Source organism: Thermobia domestica, chromosome 3 (genome assembly GCF_964235325.1).
Source record: "Thermobia domestica chromosome 3, izTheDome1.hap1.1, whole genome shotgun sequence".
NCBI lineage: Eukaryota > Metazoa > Arthropoda > Insecta > Zygentoma > Lepismatidae > Thermobia > Thermobia domestica.
Window position 1 is genome coordinate 24,685,602 of NC_137456.1, and position 15,805 is coordinate 24,701,406.

Below are 15,805 nucleotides of genomic sequence, written 5' to 3' on the forward strand. Positions count from 1 at the left end.
GTCCCGGTTTCCCCTACGTTTGACGAGTTTAAAGCCATACGTGCCGGTACTACCAGTAAATATGGAGTGCATTAGTAAAACTATTAATATTATTTCTTATCTTTGACGGTAGCACAAGTATTCTTCAGTAAAATTTAGTTTTCCAAAAATAACAGTTTAGTTCAGTTATTTGTTGGTATTCTTCAAATAAGCATTCTTTAGAATCAACACCGACAATAGCGTAAACATTTTTGTTCAATTTAAGAAGCTTAATGCTCAGAGTTCCGAAAACTACGTAACACTTACTACAAGTGCTGAATTCAAACTTCCGTACTAGTGGAAGTTTCGATGTACAGTAAAGAAAGCTGCATTTTCGAGGGGGAAAAAGTTGCGAAAGAAATGCTCGGGAAATTCCCGCAATTGAACGCACAAAGCATCGGAACTGAATACTTCAACAGTAAAACTATTTATTTTACGCTGGAAGATATTTAATTTCATTTAAGACATTTTGAAACATTTACTTTATAAAATATGACTTATATCTTTATTAATTGTTTAAATTAATTTTCTGGAAAGAAACGTCTTGCAACAAATGCTCGGGAATTTCACCTAATTGAACGCACAAACTATCGAAAGTGACTTTCAAATAAATCCATTTATTTTACGCTGTTAAATTAATATATTTGTTGTTCATATTTGGCAAACGTCACTGAGGCTTCTGGGATGATTCGATCTACATTTGTTTGTTCGTCTGCCTGTACCACACATACTACAGGGTACCACCTTCGATGTTTTAAGTTTAAATTTTTAGGGTACAAGCACGAGACACACTAAATTTCCAGTATAGATTTTGGCGGTACTAACAGCGTACAATTTCAAAATGGTGGCTTTAAAAAAATAGCGGGTATCCACACTATAAAATGCAATTTTCGGTCTTTTAAGTTGAAATTTTTTAGAATATAAGCATGAGACACTCTAAATTAGATGTATATATTTTGGCGGCGATCTAACGTGAAATTTCAAAATGGCGGCCATTTTTTTCAAAACAGCAGTGAATAGAAAATTGTTGCAAATTGTGACAATGATAATCTTGAAATATAAATCACATTTTAACACTTTTACCCCAAAGACATTGAAATATTTCGAAAAAACCCAATTAAACCCGAAAAAACCCGAAAAAACCCACATGGGCCCAGGTGGGTTGGGCTTTTTCAAAAAAACCCGGGTTTTTTCAAACCCTGGTGATAGAAGGGTCCAATATACGCATTTTGAGACAGGAAACTTACGGTTGAAAACTGCTAGTTCAAGCGCTATGCTATCTTGAAGTTGCAGCAATCTGTGGGAACCAGTACGACGCAGCAGGCTCGGATGAATCGCCAGTAGAATCCGAGGAGGACTTGCTTCCAAGAGCCCTAGCTGCCTGCTTAATTGTGCAAGAGATGCCGGGGATATTTGTGCGAGTGAGGGAAAATTTCCTTAGGCGTTGTGCTACGTGCATGAGGTTTGTGATCGTCACTTTGTGAAGTTACTGTGAGTTTTTGGTACTACAGTGCAGCAGTGGATTGTACTAAATCTTACCTACTCAAATGTAGCGTTATGCACAATAAAGTAGGTTATATAGAGTTGATAAACACATTTGTTATTGAAACTTTGTACTTTTTCCCACAAATTGCTGTAACTTCAAGCTGGCGTGACGCCAAAACTAGCGGTTTCCTATCTCAAAATACGTATATTGGACCTTATCACCTGTATAAATTTGACCCAAAAAGGTTATAGACACCCTGTATAAAACTCCGGGGAATGATGACGAGATAAACTCCGAATTGATATACCTGCATGAATAAAAACAAGATCACTGAAAGTAAAAACAGATAGTGTAGTCTTATCATAACTAAAATCATTCAGCAGTTCTAAATGTTATCTGATATATGAGTACCGGGGAAGTTCTTCTGCAAGAATATATTGAGGACATTTGAAGCAGGGGCGTCATTTCAGACTTCGCTTGAGGGGGGCAAGAGCACAACCGACATAATACTTTCACGGTTTGTTCTAGTATATTAGTAGACAATCGATTAAAGTACATGTATTCCTCATACTTCTGGAGGGACAATTGCCACCCTCCTACCCCCCTAAATGACGCCCCTGATTTGAAGAAGTGTAAATAGGAATCAACAAATCCTTAATCTATAATATACTGAGTACCTTTAAAAAAAAATAACGTAAGAAGGAACAAATAAGTCCTTAACAAGAACATACTGAGAAACTCGGCAGAATAATGTAAGTAGGAGCAAAATCTTAAAGTACTAATCAAGTATAAACGTGTATCTCAGTGAATTAGTTTTACAGGCAGTACACTGTAGATTGGATTAGCACAATATCTCTATAATAACAGCTCAAGTATTAAATGACTTAGCATATAATGCACTCATGTATAAGCCAGAAATATAAAAACATGTTTATGTGACGTTCTGTTCATAAATACTAAGCATAAGAATAGAAAATGTTACACTCACTTAAGGGTGCTATATTTGTCATTGTACTTTGCAGAAGAATATCTTCATGGAACCAATGATGAGCTGTCAGTTCCAACTGCAAACGCTGAAGAGTAGAACGGCTTGCTTCGATATTTTGCTGGAGATGTCTGGCCACTTCGCGTCGTCTCCACGCTGCTTCTAACGCACTTGTCAAACTCGAGGCTTGGGTTAGTACAGATGATGCGAAAAGATTTTGTTTCATGCTCAGATCCACTACCTTACGACACAGTTCTTCTAAGGGTACTTTACTTTCCGCACCGATGTCTCGTTGTTCAATCTCAACTGCAACAGAATAAAAAAAATCAAATTAATTACAGACGAAAGACAAAACTAGAAGTTAAATAAAACAGGAAACACATTCAGTAGAAGAGTAACTATTTATGGATCAAAAGTTTCAACATATTTTAATCAAAATTTTTCTTGTACGCCTTATATCTGGAAAACTACATGTATTGTAGCCAAACCCAAACTATCACTTAACTCAGTATGATGTGTTTATTCCATACAAAATACGAAAATTCAATTTAGGGGCCGTGCAAAAATTTTGTGGCCCCTGATCCAAAAACTAATTATTGGCCACAATTTCAATCTTCTGATGCATTTTTCTGGACCATTCCTAAAATTCTTGGCCAAGATCTCAATCTTTCGATCCATTTTTTGAATCATTCCTAAAATTCTTGCTATTTTCTTTATATCTGTACCTGATACAGCAGAGAGTAACTGTTTCACCCTTACAGCCATCTACTCTACTTCCTTTCGGTTTAACGTATTTGCCCCAATATGGATTTCAAATTTGGCACTAGGGCAATGAAACCTAACGCACGTGGACGTAACGCATCTTTTTGATTAAATTAATTTCATAAAAAAGGATTATTCTTTTCCTGTGATCTATCATCAACTCTCCTTTTCGCAATAACTGCCCAAAATATGACAAAATCTTTTAAAATGAAAAGCTCTATTCTTCTTTTGTGTATAAAGTATGTACAGGCAAGCTTGTGATATGGCATTACTAGTGGATCAAATTCTAGACATGTTCATTATAATTTTCAACAAGGAGGAAATGAAGTAAGATCGCTGATTGACTGGAGGAATAATGGGGATGTCAAGGTCATGGCTATTTGTCCTCGCCACGATAAGAACTACTGACAAGTGTATGGACTGCCAACAATGGCCGGACTATAAGCCGATAAAAGTGATCAAAATTTCACCAAAGAGGAAAACAAACGCTGCCAGAAAAAGAATAAAACAAGAAACAAAGAGAGAAATAAATAAAAGGGAGAATAGAGGAGATAAAATATGTAACAATAAATAGAAAAAGAATAAAACTCAAGTCTAAGAATTAAAACGAGTAGCAGCTAAACGAAGATGCAACCAATAAAACGGCTCAGGAAACAATGAGGTCGACAGCAGCATGAACAAAAATAAGAATTCGCTCCATCGATGCACCATCCAAACACAAAAGCTCCCCCAAAGCATACCAAAAATTACTGGGCAGTTTGATATGTTCTATGAGAGCTTGAATATTTGGGTTATTCGACAAGAATGCCCAATACTCAGAGGGACAATAGATTTCTCACAACAGAGACGGTTAACAGCTCGCAAAAATATGAATGAGTGAAACGAGATTGTCCGACACAAAATGGCGCCAGGAGCACTTCATCTTGGTGATTGGCATGTGAGGATGCAACCCAGGCTGGCTTTACAATGTGAAGTTTATTGCTATTCATTCTGCTTGCCAATGAGAGCGCATCAGGGTCTTAAAGTGGCTACAAAGGTCGGAGCCAGGAAGACAATGCTCAAATGCAACATCGTTCAAGATGGCGTTCTTGGTAGCTGTGTCAGCATGTTCGATTTCCCGAATGCCGATGTGGCCCGGCACCTACGACACAACCGTGTTTCTGTAGCTGATGGAATCTCACAAGAACGTCTTGAAAGAGGGGCGTGCTTACTGAAGACCAGTTATATCTTATAAAAGATAAAATGAAACATGATAAATAAGACCAAATGATGACGGACTTGATGGAATGAAGAGAACGTAAGAAAAGGGAAAAATTGAATGAAATAATTGAGTTTTACGTCCCACGGTTATGCCGGTTAGGCTAAAGGAGACTGTGATTATGAGAAGTGAGTGAAATGGTGGAATGAAGAAAGTGGGAGGAAACGGGAGAACCCGAGAAAATCCACGAGCACGGCGTTTGTCCACCACAAAGTCCACAAGGCGCGAGCTGGGATTGAATCAGGGACCCCAAGCACCGGAGGTGAACGCTCTACCACTGGCGCCCCCTACGTAGGGAAAGGGACAACTCCGAAAATACCTATGTACAGGATATTGTCGAACAATCGAACAAGGATCCCTTACTATTCAGCATATAATTATTTTTCTTTAAAAGAAGAAGGGAAACGTTAATCAGTGTACAATATATACAGTATGGCAATTAGGGGAGATAATACTATTTTCTTGCTACGAAATTACTTTTGGCACGGGAAGTTTTACGTAATGATGAAACTTGTAGAATACAGACAAAAATTTACAGCTCGGGCAGTCGCCAGTGCAGCGTGTGCCGTGGCTAAGTATACACTGGTGTTGTGATACCTAGTCACCGTTTAAACAATGAACAAAAAGTAAATACAACTGCAACGAAAACATTTGAGATGCTGAAAAATATTTGTGGAGACATTTGCTTTCTCGTAGAGTTTCTAAATGGAATAACAGGCTCAGTGCTGGCTGAGAATCTGTGAAAGACAACGAGCACTCAGGTCCCAGAAGTCTGGTCAAAACAACTGAAATGATTGACAGTTCCTCGGGATATCATTTTGAATTATTGAAATGCAAGACTCACTGGATTTCAGACCTCTCGCAGGGCTAAATAAGGTGACTGCCGCCAAATAATAATGGAGAATAATAATAATAAAAAAAAAGAAAGCTGTATCCACTTTTCGTGACCTTAACGGAGAAACAAAAACTGCAAAGAGTTTTTGGTCCAAAAAAGGTGTGTATGTTACCAAACTACGCATATCGGATAGATCTATCCCCCTATGACCACTTTATTTTCCTAAAATTAAAAGCACCAATGAAAGGTTCCTTCCTGAAGATGTCTCCAATGATGATCTTGAATACCATTCAATACAGTTCAGGATTTTCTGAAAACATTCCACAACTGACTCTATCGTGCAAAGTTTTATGTGCAGAAAGTAGGTTCCTACTTTAAATGAACCGAGGTAAGTTAATCATTGATATTTTTTTTTACAGCCTCAAGTCTCGTTTCCTAATTGCCGCACTATATATATTACTGTTGAGAGTTAAAGTTGACACAACTGTTAGGCAGCTGTAAATCAGCGAACAATGTTTAACAATGCAAGGATATACAGCACACATTACTATGAATAGAATCTGTTATTTATTTACATACTAGTAAAGAAAATATGGATAACAAGTGTTAGTACAAATGTTAGAGAAAGGAGAATAAAGGAGTAAAGTCAACGTACCTTACGTATTACTTTTACTATGCCAAGTTAGTATTAGAGATAAGTTAGAGAACATGTTTTATCTACATTTAGATTCAACAACAGGAGAAGAGCTTTTACTGGTAGACATTATAATAATTAAATATGTAATTTCTGAATAAAAGAAATAAAAGGAAGGTATAGAAGAAAGATGAGATTTATTAGATTAATATAGCAGAAGAATGATACAAGCCTAGTACGTAGTAGCGACTATTTACGTAAACCAACCAAATGTGCAATGCGCTATTGCCAGATTGTAAGAAATTTGCTCTCAGTAGGCAAATATTGTAACATGTTAACAAGGTTCTCATCTCACCAAGAAAGATGTCGGGATAACAGGATTCCCAGATCACAGCGTTGGCAACATCGCTGCAAGCAGATGAATCCCTGTGAGATCAACATTCAAGGTCAAACGCCAATTCGGCTACCGCACACAATAGTTTCAGAGGTAAATTAACGGTCACTTACGACTAAATTAACTCTTATAATTACGTATAAGAGGACATCGAATATTACAAAATGAGCATACCTGTCACATTAATTCCTAACTGCTGCAGCAGAAGACACAGAGCCAAGGCTAACGTCTGCGAGGTAACCCCAAGAAGCTGACGACTCACATAATCAGCTGTAAAGCGTCGAATTGGTTTATTCAGTCTCTCATCATCAAACATCATGCCACCTACGCCTTTGAACGCTTGAGCCATTTGCTGACACATTGAGAAGAACTCATTCATTGTTTGAAGACGCTTTATCAAAAATATATCCTCCAGAACTTTTCTTGTAGATTCGCTGAATACTGGAGCCTAGAACAGAGGAAAAAATTACATTAAGAAATACTATATTGTATATTAATGGAGGAGTTCAAAATGTTACGTATGGATAATTCTACAATATGAATAACGTTCAACAAAAAAGTCCAAAAAATGAGCCATAAACAAATGGAGAAATTTCATTACGCTGAACTAAATGATACGGGCGAGTGTAAAAGCTAGATTTGAGTAATCTTTGCAAACCTCTCTGTCACGGCCATCTTTCACTTACGAATAAGTACTCATATCCCATCAAGGGTCTGTTGTATAGAGGTTTCATTGTAGTTGGCCCTATCTTTCATAGCCATGGTGGTGCATAAGGACGCAAAAGAGAGAAAATCAAATAACTTAAAAAAAAAAAACAATGCTGAGTTTGTCTATTCGTAAGCTCATTTTATTTAGTTTATCAATATCTGACATCATCCTAAACTATGAATGACTGGATAATGGAAAATACGAGGAATATCAAAAAGTTCGTGCAATCACCTAGAAGATGACGCACTATTAACCCCCTCAGACATGCATTTTGTAGTTAGGTCCTTTGTATGTTAACCATGTAAATTCTCGGCTCGTTGGAACAATTCCAAACTGGACACATGACCATCGCGGACGCCTCTAGATCTGGAAGACCATTTTTCACTTTATGATGCCACCCTGACACAGAAAATTGAGATCATAATGGAAGACACAAGGATAACCACTGAAAATGTTATATGTGCAATAAGTATAAGTTGTGTGTCTGCCTGGGTGTCAGAAAGCACGGTGGGTGCCATGACTACTCACACCCTTTCAGAGAAGGAATCGCGAGGACGCTGCAAGAGAAATGTTGCATCGCTGTGATGTGCATGAAGAGAACTTTTTCGGCAGAGTAGTGACAACTGATAAAAGTCGGGTTTATCTTTATGACCCAAAAACAAACAATGGAAACACCCTTCCTCCCTCAAACCTAGAGAGGCAAGAGTGCAGAAGTCTGCAGCCAAGGTGATGCTTTCCGTTTTCTGGGACTGTGAAGGGGTCATCGTAGATTACCTACCACAGGGGCAAACTATTACTAGTACCTATTACTCCCATCTCCTGACACTAGAAGAACTGAAGAAACGTTGTGGATTGGTCACAAAAGGGGTGCTGCTGTTGGCAGACAATGCACCAGCTCATTCCGCCCATGTATCCATGAAGAAGGGAGTGGAATTAAGATACGAAATACTGCCCCACCCCTATACTTACCGCATCTAGCCCCACGTGACTTCTTTCTCCAGAAATGAAGCATCCACTTCAAATATGCCATTTTGACAGTAAGGAAGACGTCATTTCTGAGGTTGAATTATGGTTTCAAAGCTAAATTGTAGAATTTTACAAAACGAGCTTACGGAAAGTGAAAAGCCGCTAGCAAAACTGTGTCGCTAGGTACGGTGACTACGTCGAGAAGGACTAATACCATCATAGTATCAGAGTTCTCGAGTGGTTTTCTTCTAGATAATTGCATGAACTTTTTGATAGCCCCTCGTAAAGTTTCTAGTATCAGTTTTCAATTAAAAAGAAATAATACTGAAGAGGAGAAACTAATACTGAAGAATAACTAATTCGCAGATCTACCTCATCATCTGGAAATACTCAATAGTTCCCACCCTCATCATAAGATAATTATTAACTGTCATCAAAAAATTACAAACACCTAGACTAAACAAGCGTATACAATGTACATAGTTGTTGACGTCAAGAAAAGTTACAAAGTAAGTACGTAATTACATGCTCAACCGAGGTCGACTTTGAAAATATCAAGGTTACAATACAAAGTAGCATTTAATAATATTACCATTACAGTGCTTATGGTTAAGATAAGCGTTATACAGTATCAGGCATTTGAATACACGCTCGCACAATGGAAATTGACGTGTCTGCATCTTCTTGGGAACAGAGTATCGTGTTGAAAGTTTTCTCATGAAAAGATTCACTGTTATGTTCAGTACTTCAACTGCATTTGATTCAAATTACTCTTAAAAAATAATGAAAATAAGGTGCTTCAAATCATTTTACCTGAAAACATGTGATATCAGTGGCGGCTATAAAAACTATGCAAACATAGCGACACTGGAGGAAGAGGCACAGCGAATCTAAGGATGGTTTACATACTAAACAATGATGATTTAGAAATTAGCGGGGCCAGTGATATTTCTGAAGATTTTTTCCAGCGGAAATTTCAACACATACGGAGTGGAAATAGTATTGCGAATATAGTGGTAATCAGTTTTGTTTTTCAGAAAAACGTTTCGGGGGCACATACTATTTCACATGGTAGCATTGTTTATTATTGAGCTCCGCATACGCGCTTCTGGCATGGCAGACCCGGGTTCGATTCCTGGCGGAAGCTTATGTGGTTCGGATTCCACTTTAATCAATAGGCCCACGTCTCATACAGCTTCACTGCTGAAAGAGACGCAGATATATTTTGGTCTCCTCCGAGCGGAGAGCACTGCCCCCCCCCCAAAAAAAAAGTCTGGAAGAAACACTGCTTGTAATCCTCCTTAAGCACGATCTGAGAAATGGCCCGGGGAGAATTTCTTCTCGGGTCGCCCTTGAATTCATCACTGAGCTGGGCTTTATTTTCTCTTCTGCAAAGAGTGATTATCCGCTTACTTAGAACAAGATGGAGACAAAGAGTGATTATCTCCTCCTCCCCAAAGGCTTGGGCGTAACCCTCCCAAATTTACCATTTTCCAGTTTGATTGTACGATTTTCAACGAAAAATTATGTTCCCTCCAAAATAATTTGAAAAGGCGCAACCTGCACCCTAAAACTAACTTGTGGGCATCCAAGTTGGAGTATTAGTCGAGGAGTAGGTTTGTCAGTTTCTTTCTCACGTGTTTGAGCTGAAGTCTAAGATTGTGTTTTTTTTTATTCTTATCCAACACCGCGGTTACGAAAGACAAAACCTACTAGCGGTGCAACTAGGTTAGTTGTTGCCCGGGGCAAGAACTTGCCTTAGCCCCCCCCCCCCTGACAAACTAAATCAAGACGCTTCCCGTCTACACCTGATTTTGGCATAACACAGTAATTCTTTTTCCATTTTTCTCCAAGTGGAAAGCTTGATTTCAAAATTGCAGCACAAAATTTAATTTTTAATACAAGATAAAACATCAAACTAATTAGTATTTGATTGCCAAATAATCTGAGAGTGCAATGCTTGACATATTCTCACAGTCTTATTATAATAACTGCAAATCACAACGTTTTTGGAATTATATCTTTCGGATGTGCATATATGTAGAATGAATCACGAGTCTGTTGCTTTAGAATAAAGTATTTAATTATGACAAACAATCAAGCTGTTGTCTCGAGTATTACACTCGAACATTTTGCAAATCTCTTAAATCGATGTAAGTTAAATGAAAACACAAAAAGCTGGAATTAAAATTAACTTTGCGGGTTCTTTTGGCTGCATAAGTTTTTATAATGTCTTTAAAAGACTGCTTTGAAGCTAACTTATACTCTATGGATATGATCCTAAGGTTGGTGAGTCGTTGATGTCTTTTTTGTTTCTGAGCTTCCCCCCCCCAATTTGGCGCCCGGGGCACAAGCCCCGTTTGTCCCCCTTAGTTACGTCACTGAAAACTACTATTAATTAACTTGAGCTTTAAACCACGACCAGGGTTTGAATTCGGAGCGATTAGCAGGTCCATAAATCATCCATTATTTTTTTCCCATTGTAAGATGTTTTAGATTACTCTTCCCTTATGCATTTTGATAACCGCGAAAAATTCGATGAAGATGCAAAGAATGTACATGTAATTTGAAATTGCTCTCCACCAAAATAATATTTTGGCCCTAGACTCTTCAAATATCATACACAAGTACCCACTTCGGAAATCCAACCAGAACCACTGAGACCGTGAAGCAATAACCACGAAGAAAAACATTATATATCACAACAAGAGCAAACTTAGTGATATTAACAATATTAAATTAAGAGTTCAGGAGGCCAACGTATTACAATATTTCAATACAGGCCAGGAAGTTGCGATCAAACGCTAGAAATCTCGTTAATCTCTCTGTAAATCCGCCGATACTTTTCACATTCATCTTTACACACGAAACGTTCAGGTCTGCTATTCGCCCGCTTTAGTACTGACAAGTCGCTGTTGTATTGATTATATTTTCGTTCGTAAGTATGTATAACGCATATTATTAAGTAACTTCTCTAAGCTTCGAACCACGAACACTTGAGGCTCACACGTTGCAAACAAGTTAATGACCCTCCCCCTCTCATTTTTTTTTCCTCTTCAAGATTCAGTATCAGTATTATAAACACGCAACATACCATGATTTGTCAGCAGCAGCGTGCAGTTGAATGACCCAAATGAAGAATTTGTTTATTGTTTCTGGTACGTTACAGTAAGCACCTAAAGAAAAGTCTTTCGCTTTCATGCCACTACGCGACACTTTCCTTTCGTAGATAGTTATTGTTTCTTCGTTATGCTTTCACATTATCTACACTAATAGCAGCATTAGCCGACGTAAGAATATTATATGAATTAGTTACAATTACTCATTAATATAAAATAAAATAAAAAAAGCAAACAAAAACAAATCCGTATATTTATTGAAACCATAAATTTATCTAGCATCTTTACGAATTCAATAAGTCATGTGCGGTAGAGTCAATTCAGATTTCCGGCGGGGGGAGGAAGATAGACTGTCCATTGACATACGAGTTTCATGTTTTTTATTAGTATATAATTTATTAAAACCCATGTTTATATCCCAAACTCAGGGCGGGGAACAACTGTCACCTGTCCACCCCAAATGACGCCCGTGGTCATAATATGCCGAGTTAGAAATCCTGAAATTTTTAGTGTTACGTCCTACAATTATGTCCTTAGTTAAGGGGTTGGACGATTAAGGCAAGTGAATGATGATGGAATTGGTAGAATGACAATGTGGGAGGAAAGGGGAGTACCCGAGAAAACCAACAATGTTGTTCACCAAAAACTTACCTGGCCGGGGACCGAACCACGGACTCACGCACCAAAGCTAAACGCTCTACCATTGAGCTACCCTCTGCCCCCTAATGTCGAGTGACAATCAAGAGAAAAGGTTCAAAAAGGTAAATATACGAATTCCGAGTGTCCTTTCTCGGATGGTATACTATGATGCCTTTCAATTTTGATGTCTCCTCGTTACCTCAACAGAACAGATCGGTCTTTAAAAAAAAATGTCTTTGGACAAGTTTCGTTTACTTTTATTTTATTTATATAACTAGCTTAAATGCCCGTTCTTTGCACGGGAACAGTAAGTGTAATGGAAAATAATTAACTGTAAATATGATTCCCCTTTCTTTCCCTTAGAATATGGATTCAAAACTTACGATTATTCTTTTAACTCAGCAAATTGTCCGACCTTTTTTCCGTGATGAAATAACAACGTCGAAAATATTATAGAACCCTTCCTTCCTTTAAAAGCGTTTTTTAAAATTTTATTTTATTTTTTTAGTCTGGGACAAGTTTCTGTTTATTGTTACTGTTGAGTTTAAAAACCGAGTTTTATCTCCCTAACGTGACGAAAACGTGAGGTACAGTATTTTTGGAATAAATTTTGGACTCTCTCCCCATCTAGAATATGCATTTAAAGAAAAAAACATCTTAAGATTGATGTTAATCATAATTTTTCTACCATGCTAGTGGGTTACTTTCTACAAATTTGAATTTTCCATACATGAAGGTCATCAGATAACCTATTTATCTTGACAACAATTCTATGCTTAAATACTATCCAACAACTGGCGTCATTCTCTACTTTTCTTGTTTCATTTCCATGATACCACGGCATTCAGTGGACAACTTCCACATAAATAGATGCACAATCTGGTATTATTACGAGGATAAGTCAAAAATTATCCCCAATGTAGCTATAATGTTTCTTACGTTATTCGTACTGACCTTTGTCTTCGTATATTTTATTGTTATGCTGTTCTGGTCATGTTATGCAAGGATGTTATAAAATAGAGGATCTGCCCTTACAACAGAATCTTGAAGCCATACGTCACAGTTTCGCCACCCCTACTCTGGTCACTCCGCCCAATAGGATCGCAATGTTTTGAGCCAACAATCATGGCGGAAACGAAAGTAGCCAATCAGACGATGGCAGAAACGAGAGTAGCCAATCAGACGTGCCAATGCTCGGTTGTTTTTTGGCTTCGATTTAATAGGATGAAGATACATATGGGCATATCCTCTATTTATAACGTCCTTGATGTTATGAAAGTCTGATGCTAATCCCTCCATTTGTCTTCCTTTTGTTGCAGATAGATTATGGCCATTCCAAGTTTGCACCGAAGAGGAACAATGAGCAGTGATCCGGTTTTTCAGGTCGGAAGCTTCAATCAGGGACCGCAATCCATCAAAGACTTTCAGCACAATACGGGAACAGTGTCTTGGGGCAACGGAGTATCTACGAATGGACTGAAAAATTGAAAAATGGTTGCAGAAGTATTACGCACGAGAAAGGAGCCCGACGACCATCTACGGCCGCAAATGATGACAACATTGAGCGTGCACGTCACATAGTTTTATCAGACAGACGAATGACTATTGAAAAAGAAGTACATCGTCTGGAAATTAGTCATGGTTCCTGATACATCTTTCAACTACAAAAACCGGATCACTGCTCGTTGTTCTTCATTGGTGCAAACTTCTACTGGAGCGGCCATGCTCTATCTGCAACAAAAGGAAGACAAATGAAGGAATTAGGATCAAACTTTGCTAGCATGACCACAACAGCATAACAATACAATAAACGAGGCCTGAGATCAGTATGAACAATGTGAGAAAAGTTATAGCTACATTACGGATAATTTTTGACTTACCCTCGTACTTAACAATAGCAAGGGCGCCGATCCTGGGGTCCCCAGGCCCCCCAAAGCTCATATGGGCTCTCCTCATTGTATTTGTGAATATACAATATTTGGCATAATTTGAATGCAATTTGTCTTAAAATCCTCATATATATGCCATCTGCATCTGAATGGGCCACCCCCAAATTTACAGAGAAATCGGCGCCCTTGAACAATAGATATAACATTCATTTGTCTTCCTATTTAGTTTTTCTATACAAGTACTTGCAGCCTTCATCCATTTATTCTTTTACACAAAATTTAACAGGGGACATCCCCCACAAGAGATGACCATTCTCGGAAGTATAAAGATACATCGCACAGTACCTAGGTACATTCATATTTTAAATCACATTAGTATGAGTTAACTTGCGATATAAGTTAAATTAACAGATATCCACTTGAAAACTTCGCTTACGGATTAAATCTTCCTACATAATCGCATATTTACAATAATTTCACGTTCGGGTTATTAATTTGATTACATGTATTAACACCCACCATTGTTTTATCTGCCTTTGACCTTTATTAACAAAAAACGTCCTTGATAAAGTTATCTGTGAGAGTAATGGTTAAAAAATATATATTACTAGAGACTATGAAAATAAATAAAATTCTTCTTGGAACATTCAGCAATAAAGATTTAACGTGGACAGGAATGTAATAAAAGGATTTAAATAAAACTAATTCCAAATAACTTGATAAAACGAGTTCAGCTTCTCTGTCATAAAAATAACTACTGTTATCAGGAGAGGAAATACTCGTATAGGCACTTTCCTAGTACGCCGTACAAAAGCAAAGCCCGACTATTACTTCTAGATAGGATTCGAATCAAGCTTTTTTTTTTTTTTTTTTTTTTTTTTTTTTAAGGCGGAAAGTATTTCAGATATACCGTTCATAGGATGTAAGATTATCTATCTGTCTATCCATTTGCCTATCTACATACACACTAGCAGAAGTGCCTGGCTTTGCACGGGATGAGCAACGCCTTTGGCGTTGGCCGTCAGATAATAAAGATCTGAGTAGAATAAATAACAACCAATGTCTTTGACTACGTATGGCCAAAAAATTCTGGAATGTTATTCTTGAAAGTTGTTATTCGAATAAATTTTAAAGCACCTCTTCCCCTTTGAACCCTTCTTCTCTCAAGGTATGTATCCAAAAAAGATTCGATATCGTTATTTTGAAGTATGTCAAGTCAAAGATGTGGATTTCTATACTCAACATACATACATACATTTTTATATACAGGGTGACCCAATAAAATCTCATTTTAAAGGTTAATAAAAAAGTATTGGAGATAGATACAGTAAGATACACAGCAATTGCAATACAATTATTGTAAATAACACATACAAACAACTCATTTTTTAATCACTGCAGCGCCTTCAGTGGAGAGGCAAGGGAAGTAATCGCTCCCACTCATCTTTCTTGCTGTTTTCAGTCATTATGATTTGGCCAGGAGCTCATCGCGTGTACGCAGTCGAAATGTTTTTTTTTTCTTTCTTCAAAAACAGCAGTTCTGTAATTACAGTGCAAAGAGCTTTCCACTTAAAGTTTGCTATTCCATGTAGTGAAAATGTTCTCAATCGGAATACTATACCCTACTCTGGATCGAGAACTTCCGAACAACAGGTTCACCATTAGAATATCGAAGCTGTGAGACAGTTTATTTTGCAGTCTCCAGCACGTTCTGCAAGAAAGCATAATGCAACTGTTGGGCTTTCTAGGCAAGAGTTGTAAAATCAGAACAAAGTTATTACCAACTGTTTTCAATACCATTTTATATTTTTCACTCTGCAATACTTTGTTTTATTCGCCTTTCAAATGTGGTCATCCTGTATATAAAAAAATAAATCAAACAATTTCTTTTTCCGGGAAGAAAGAAATTGTTTGATAAAATGGTGAAATCCTCCATCCCCCATTAATTTGAACCCCGCTTATAGAAGAAACCGTCAGTCATTTATGGTTGTGTTGTCTTCTAGTATTCTAACGCTTTGGATTTGTAAAACCACACATTCTCCTTGCAGCTTCAAAAACGAAGTCAAAATTTATTTTTTCTATTCACTGCTACGTAGTACATTTATGAAGGC

The 15,805-nt window shown here is 37.5% G+C and overlaps 1 protein-coding gene across 2 annotated transcripts in view; it reads right to left on the bottom strand.

Moving 5' to 3' along the window:
• The window catches only part of nonC (serine/threonine-protein kinase Smg1), a 358,879-nt gene that overhangs the window by 37,817 nt on the left and 305,257 nt on the right, over positions 1-15,805 (bottom strand). For both annotated transcript variants that reach the window (XM_081750559.1, XM_081750558.1), the window contains exons 48-49: positions 6,547-6,820; positions 2,493-2,795 (exon numbers count right to left, since the gene is read on the bottom strand). In XM_081750559.1, coding sequence (XP_081606685.1) covers positions 2,493-2,795; positions 6,547-6,820 — 577 coding nt within the window. The remainder of the gene's footprint in view (positions 1-2,492; positions 2,796-6,546; positions 6,821-15,805) is intronic.